The 8,092-nt window shown below is 36.3% G+C and overlaps 1 protein-coding gene across 1 annotated transcript; it reads left to right on the top strand.

The window, feature by feature from the left end:
- The first annotated feature begins 529 nt into the window (after positions 1-529).
- LOC128985005 (pancreatic lipase-related protein 2-like) lies at positions 530-8,051 on the top strand. The gene is made up of 7 exons (XM_054404379.1): positions 530-611; positions 3,159-3,300; positions 4,103-4,251; positions 5,724-5,978; positions 6,484-6,669; positions 7,363-7,531; positions 7,931-8,051. Exons 1-7 carry the CDS (start codon positions 530-532, stop codon positions 8,049-8,051), a joined length of 1,104 nt encoding a protein of 367 aa, XP_054260354.1.
- The last annotated feature ends 41 nt before the right edge of the window (positions 8,052-8,092 follow it).

Here is an 8,092-nt window from a genome sequence, read left to right as displayed (position 1 = left end):
AACCCCCCATAAACCCCCGTTCCCATGGTCCGATCATGCTGGTTCGCGAACTCGTTCGAATAAACGTAGGTTTACACGTTTGTACCAAATTTAATCAAAATCGGATCATTTTTGCTCGAGTTATCGTGCTAACGGACACATATATATATAAATATATATACCTTTTACCTTTTACCTTCTGTCGTGAACTTTTACCAGAGAAGACTGGATTGTTCATGTCAATAAAAAATTAAAACATCACTTCATACATAAAATTGAATATGAAAACATTTAACTATCATTAATATTTACAGAGTACAAATGGCGAGCAGGGAGGAGAGTGAATCGGCAAAAACTCGTCAATTGAGTAAAAAGCCATGTCCTTTAGCCACCGCACCAAGACACGTTCAAAGCGGTTTTTCTCAAGCAGTCTAACCCTAGTTGGAAGCTTATTAAACATCTTCAACGCTAAGTCCGGGAAGTGCTTTGAGGTCTTAACTAGCCTACGCCTCGGGATGTCCAGATTAGATCTGCTTCTTACGTAGTGGTCATGTATTTCGCTTCTAGTGGTGAAGGAGGCCTCATGTCGCTTAACATAAACCAGCGAAACCAGGATGTAGTTAGACGGTACGGTGAGTATGTCCAAACTCCGAAACAGGGGCCGGCAGTGATCTAGATAATCACTAGAGGTGATAATTCTCACCGCTGCCTTCTGCAGCAAAAGCAGTCTGTAGCACTCCGAAGTGCTATATATATATATATATATGAATTTGAACGGATGGTGTTTTTGGCCTCTAGGGACCTCAAAACGAAAAAAAAAATCGGTCCCGGGTCCAGGTCTTACCATGAGTACTACGGTAATAGCTTATTCCCTATATGGGAAATTCGCTAAAACATACGGAACTATATTCTCAAAACGCGGAGCACATTTCTTGCCGAGGAAAAATAGCGGAGCGATACGGACCGGGTACTACCTTCTCTAGGGCACCTATTTGTGTTGCCAGCTGAACCTAAAAACGTGTTGTATAATGTTTGAAAGACTAATTATTTATATGCTTTGTAGTGACTGTGGGAAAAATATAATGTGTAACACGAGTGCAAAAGGCCTTTGCTGCACTCAAGATCATTCCGCACTCGCCGCATTGCTCTCGTGTGCAGCAAAGTGCCACTTTGCCCACTAGTTACACAAATAACTATTGTATTACTGTATTCTGTTTTGTTTATTTCCGCTTAACGTAACCAATCGATAGTTTTATTAATATACTTTTGAAGTCAAACGGGGTGAAGCCCCGTTAGGTAACAGCTAGTAAAATCTAACAAAGATTTCTCTTTTTGGGTCGTTGTGTGTAATAAATAATCACGCCTACCAAAAAAAGTTCATACAAGTCCCACCCAAAGTCATACAATTCACCAAAGTTTCTGTAATTGTATGAAATTATCCCTTTTGTTGCTGATTAATTTATTTGGTGGTTATCTATTTGTATTAAAATGAAAACTAATAATGGTATTATGTTCCATTATACTGTTTTCTTCACGTAGATTTATAACCAAGGAACACATCTATGTTTTATATTTTCCTGTTAATCCCATATAAAAATTCCCCAAAAAATCCAACTGTGCTCTTCTAAGATTAGTTGTGTCTCAATCTTCATTGGTGATTTAGAAACATTTATGTAAATTTAGTTTTCCACCAGATTTTTGTAGCGGTAGTAAACTGTCCGTCAGTTAGTTGAGTGACTGGACTGATGTGTGTGAATGGACCTAAATAGTTGCATGACTTTACAATTTTTTTAAAGATCAGCTGTTTGAACAATTAAATTTTGAACAAAATCCAAATTTCTTAATACTTTTAAACTTTACATTGAAATGGCAACCATACAAATGTAGGCATTTTAAGTCAAGTATGACTGGAGATGAATGCACATAAAGAGAAATGCTAGAGTCCTCTTGTTAAGCTTAACGGGATATTTGCTTGTTTTGGCAAAATCATGTTTTGGAAAATCATATGAATTGGTATTGGGCGATTATTGTAAAACTCAGTAGTACAGATGTTTTTTTGTACACATTAATGAAAACCAAATCTCAGACATAGTTACTTTAAAATGTGTAAATTGAATTCCTTAAACACAATGCTCAATCAAGTTAAATTTATTTACTTTTGTTCTTCAACAGATTTGTTTTTGTTTACGGGTTTGAAAGATATTTCAACCTCAAGTGCCCATCCTGCTTCCCAAACTTCAACCAGAGACTTGAACTATGCCTCTAATAAATCAAATTAGACAGCTGGTTAAAGAGTAGTAAAAGTCACAGCTGTCGTCACATGATATATAGAGCCATTAGCAATGGTAATGTTGACTACTGAACTCTGTTATCATCCTGATAAGAACAGTCAGGCCCCCTGTCACTGATACTCACCTTCTTGAGTAAATTTGCATTACACCTACTTACTACTACATACCATTACGGAACCCTGACTAAGATGAATTAGCTACTTGAAAAACAGCCATTTCTCTTTACCAAGTAAATTTTAATTTGTATCGCCTTTGATGATAAATATAATGTAATACTTTACTTTGAATTGGCGACCATACAAAGGTAGGTATTTTAAGCCAAGGATGAATGGAGATAAGTGTAGGATGAGTGGCACGATATTGTAGTCTTGTTAGTAACTAAGGCTGACATATTCCTTAGACACAGTTGTTAATTAATAGCCCATACAGCTAATGGCAACTAAGGGACCTACAGTTTATAGTGGAGTCCGAACCACATTTTCGCCTTGGTATATACGAATTGGTATAATTATCAGGATAGTACTGTGGATAGTCGTAGTACTCACTCGTGTGGACGTTAATCCACACCAGAGAGTATTCCATCAGGTAGCATATTTGTAAAATTCAGTTTTCACCTATCTTCTTGAGTTATGCTCACATGATTAGTTGGGGTGAGAATGTACGGTGTTCCAACTGTGCTTTTTCCAAAAACCATATATTAAAAAGTGAATGTTTTTCCCCTAGACGATGGTGAATTCCCACACTGGAAAATTTATGGCTACACTGGTTATTCATGATAGGTGACATATCAGCCTTTTAGGCTTGAGGCAAAGACGGATCTCAGTACCAATTTATTAATTTTATGTTATATAATCTATAACATCTGATAATACATATGTTCTGTGACAGTTGCCCAGCTTGGGACTACCCTAGCAGGATGGACAGGAACCATAATGCAGCCTGTGACAAACTATTTATTCCGCCAGGATGGTTGTCCCAGTGCCGATGGTACATGCCCTAACTCAAACATCTCCTTTTACCTTTATACTAGGTAAAATTCAAATTTTATTAAGCTATATAAGTGCTTCAGATAACATTTACATTTTCTTCCTTGCTGTATTGTTGGATTAAGAAGATTATCTAACTGAACATTAAAGCAGCCATCAACTCTTAAGGTTGTATTTATATAGGTTAACTTATACCAGTTACAAATTAGATTAAATTGTAAGTTTGTTTTGACAAAGTGAGAACGTTTTTGTTTTGAGGTTGACTACAGTTGTTGTTCTCTATTGTGTGGAGAAGAACTGTAAAAGCGTATAAAAAAGTCGTACAAACGTGCAATTATAAACATTCTAAAGAAAATTTCCATTGTAACATTGAAAACTTCAATATCAATCCTAAGAAACCATTTATACTCTAACTGATCAAGATCAAAATTATTGTGTAGATTTAATTAGTTAATTCTTTTAGGTTTAGCCTAAATTGTTTTTTGTTGTATGTTGTATCCTTAGTGTTCAGCAGCTTACTTGTGGTGGAACAAGAAGGATATAATTTTTTTAATAAATTATCTTTATATGACACCAGACTTATTGGACATTTCCAAGGGCCATAAACCAAACGTTGTAGCTCAGCATCTCGGGCAAATGGGCCAAACATTGCTAGTTGGAGAGTCACTGACCGATCATTGCCTTCTCTACTGGCTTGTGTGATTTAAAAGCTGTAACAGAACTTCACAGCCCTTAGATCACAACACACACCCAGAGGTATCTAAAAAGCGTTTTAGATTTGTAATAAATGTTATAAAAAGGATTACAATTTATAAGTATATAATTACATAAACTAACACTTTTCAGAGATACTCAAAACTCTCCCCAACGCTTGGACCCGTTAGACTCAGAGACATTACGACAAGCCAAGTTTGTACAGGGAGTTCCTCTCAAAGTGATCATACATGGATATACTGGCAACAAGGACTACTCGCCTAACATGGAGCTAAGGCCAGGTCAGTCAGAGGGAGAACTGGAAGTCTAATGATGTAAGAACCATCGATAGAATATACAAGAGAGGACTCACAAATAAATTTAGTTAAATACGTGCATTGACTATTGGCTCACACAACTACATTCTTTTTTAGTAAAAAATTGGCGACAGCTGATCCATATAGATGGGATGTCTTCTTCTGTATCCAATAGTCAATGATACGTGTTTTTTTCTAGTACCCCTACTATCTTCTGATTTTTAAAAGTTTGACTTCAACAAATTTTTAATAAACAACAAAAAACTCCAAATTTGTTTTTTTGTGATTGTACGTAGTCTAAAGGCCAATAAAAGAAAATTGGTTTGGTTTAAACCAGCTCATTTTGTTCTATGTGGAGGAATAAAATTATATTACAACAATATTGGCACAGTTGTGTTATATTATGCTAGATGGAATGAACAAGGGACTTACTTCTATTTAACATTAAACAAAACTTCCATTATACGTGAGACTGAACCAAACTTCTCTAAAAACATGATATTTATTAAAATTGGATTTACACCACCTGAATTTTCATCAGATCATTACGAACAGGTGGTAAACTAGAAATTTAAAATTTTTAACAAACAATCTTTTTTTTATATGCAGTCAGAATCTATTGTAATCTATACTATTATAAAAAAGAAGTGGTGTCTGTGGGTGTGTATGGGAAAAGTAAACGCGAAAACTACTGGTCGGATCGGGCTGAAATTTGGCATGATGATAGCTCACATTCCCGATTAACATATAGGCATATTTTTATCCCAAAAATCCTTTCGGGCTCCGCCCCAGTGGCTCTGGAGTTTCCCATGTTAACCTTATGAGAAATGAAATTATTGAATCTTAACAGCTGTTTCAATTAAACAAGTTGGTTCTGTTCTGTGATGTTCAATAGCATTAAAGTTACAACGATTACCAACAGGGTGCAGCACTAGCACTATTATTTCTTTTACATTTATGACAACAGCTAATTTGCAACCAAAAGGTGAGTGAGCGTAGCGAACGAACTTCAACCTGGAGGCGAGTGAGCGTAGCGAACGAGCTAACCTGAAGGCAAGTGAGCGTAGCGAACGAGCTAACCTGAAGGAAAGTGAGCGCAGCGAACGAGCTCCAACCTAAAGGTGAAAGAGCGTAGCGAACGAACTTCAAAAAGAACCGAAATTTCTTAAACCATGTCCTCACTCATAACTGCTATAAGCATTTGATACTTATATGCCAACCCCGTACGAAGGACGGGTACTCTGCTAGTTTCATTATAAATTCATTGCGAAGTTTATAGCTAAATTGGAGTCAGCCTAAGCTACTGAAGATGCCATTTACTATTATGATTATGATTATGTTGAACACTGTTTTGGGAAAATTGAAAATTTTCAACTTATCAATTAAAGAATTGTGCCCACTAAACCATATTGAAACTGTGTTATGATTTATCCGTGTTTTGTATGTGAATGCTGCAGCGTACTTCAAGCATGGAGAGTACAACATTGTGACAGTAGACTGGAGCCCACTGGCTGCCGAGCCGTGCTACTGGGAGGCGGCACACAATGTGGACACTGTGGGCCACTGCGCTGCGGAATTCTTGGACCTTCTGTACCAGACACGCAGCGATATCAGTGTTAACAACACACACATCGTGGGGTTCAGTCTCGGAGCACACACTGCCGCCACAGTCGCCTCCAACCTCAAGTCTGGCAAAGTGCCGAGACTAACAGGTACAGTCTCATATCCAGATCCCTTACATGGACCAGCTGTTTGACACCAACTTATAATTATTACTTTACATCAGTAAACTGATGAGTACTTTAATGAGAAAAACATTAATTTATGATATTAGGCTACATGAAAACAAATCACAAAATATGCAATAAATACGGTATGCAAAAACAACAGTAATTTTTAAAGCTTTGGGGTTGCGCAAATTTATTCAAGGTTAAAAGGACTATAAAATACTAAATGTCTATCAAAATTTATATTGTAAAAATCCAATTTTTCTGTTATTCTATGGGTTTTTATAAAAAAAATTGAAAAAGTTCAAATACACCTAGAAATACTATGGATACCACCATACCAACTTCATCAGAATCGGACCACAGACGTAGTGTGTAGCTCTGTACACATCCACACGCACACACACACACAGTAATCACTTCAGAAACTACTTTTATGTGTTCAGAGGTACCCAAAACTCAAACTCAAATGCAAATGTTATATTCCCAGGATTGGATCCAGCTCTCCCATTATTCGACGACTGGACCAACTCACTGGCATCCCTGATTGACCCTGGGGACGCAATGTTTGTGGACGTGTACCACAGCAATATGGGACACAAGGGCAAGAAGGCGGTGGGTGGAACCATCGATGTCTACCTCAACAATGGCGCCAACCAGCCTGGTTGTAACTGCAGTATGTATCAAACACTATGCAAAAAATCATTTCAATAATATTTCAGCTGTTTCTTATTTGCTCTTTTTGAACTTGGTATCATTTGATAGGAATTAAAAAATGCCAAATAAAAGTAATCTTGACATTTTTTCATAAAATTAGCCATTTTTTAGTTATTTGAGTTTAGAAAATTAAAATGGCCCCATTATGAAATTTTAAGTTGAATCAAGATGAATTTTTTTCTATGATGGGTCTCTCTATACATACCAATTTTCATAAGGATTGGTTAAAAAAATTTAAAGATAAAAATCTTTTATGTAAAAAATACAAAATGGCGGATATAACAAAATTATATATTTTTTTTTATTCTTGATTTTCTATTTATTTTGGCCCAAGGAATCAGTACGTAAAATACGTCCCCACCTTTTTTGAACACCCTGTATATTGTAGCTACACATTAGAAATTTCACAGCAATTCAATGTCATTTATGAGTTTTTGAATCATAGTGAGGATTGGATAACCAAAAGTCTTTATAGCTGAACATCAGATAGTGGAGACCCTACTGTAACTAATGTACACATATTACCATGTTTCTAAAGTTATTAAATTTGTAGTGTAAATCTGATTAAATGAAATTAGAAAACATATTTTATTACGATAAGTAAACTTTTTGGCTGATACAGCTTTAAAGGTATGTCTTAAATGTTCCTTAGACCGCAGTTGTGACCACGTAAGAGCAGTTGAGTATTTTGCCGAGTCAATCACTTCACCTGTGGGCTTGTGGGGCTTTGCCTGCTGGAGTTGGAACTTCTACACCAATGGCTTCTGTAAAGTGTCCAACACAGAAGAACTAATTCTGCTGGGGGAACCCATCTCTCCTGAGTTAGTGGTTATTTACTGTAGTTGACAAACAATTTTACGATATCCATAATAATTCATGTATTTACACAGCGAAGCACTATGTAGAAAAGGTTTGGATCAAAGACGCATGAGTCTAAATTCTGTTGATTGTAATTTTGTTGTTTTTTTAACATGCTTATTTTGTGGAACTCATATAACTCTCTTGGTACCTAAGAAAAAGGAAAAAGTGACTCTTTTTAATTTTTTTTCCCTAGGGAGAAAAACAGCTACCTTAGCCTCACAAAGCATGTATTGAAAGCAGCCTGTTTCGCTGGAGTAGAACAAAAATAAATTAATCCATCAGCATTAACCTCAACCCCTCTAACATACACAAAGCATGATTGTGTTAGCTAATGTGTTAATAGCTTATATATGTTTCAGGGAACATGGAGTTTACATGGCATTCACAAACTACTCGTCTCCATTCCTTCTCCCTCCCTCAGTGTACGTCGAGGACGACAACATCACAGAAAAGATTGATGTTAGTTGTAGTTGGGTTTAAAATAAAAATATTAATCAAAACTGTGCATCTGTAATGTAAAC

This window comes from Macrosteles quadrilineatus, unplaced genomic scaffold, assembly GCF_028750875.1.
Source record: "Macrosteles quadrilineatus isolate MER2022 unplaced genomic scaffold, UCM_ALF_1.0 Scaffold_2__2_contigs__length_208266976, whole genome shotgun sequence".
In the NCBI taxonomy this organism is placed as follows: domain Eukaryota; kingdom Metazoa; phylum Arthropoda; class Insecta; order Hemiptera; family Cicadellidae; genus Macrosteles; species Macrosteles quadrilineatus.
This window is presented reverse-complemented; position numbering and strand designations above follow the sequence as displayed.

Excerpts from the sequence above, each read along its gene's own strand:
- LOC128985005 (XM_054404379.1), top strand. The coding sequence starts at position 530 with ATGTATTTCGCTTCTAGTGGTGAAGGAGGCCTCATGTCGCTTAACATA. Across the intron at positions 3,301-4,102 it reads TCCTTTTACCTTTATACTAG|AGATACTCAAAACTCTCCCC; the intron begins GTAAAATTCAAA and ends AACACTTTTCAG. Across the intron at positions 4,252-5,723 it reads TAACATGGAGCTAAGGCCAG|CGTACTTCAAGCATGGAGAG; the intron begins GTCAGTCAGAGG and ends TGAATGCTGCAG.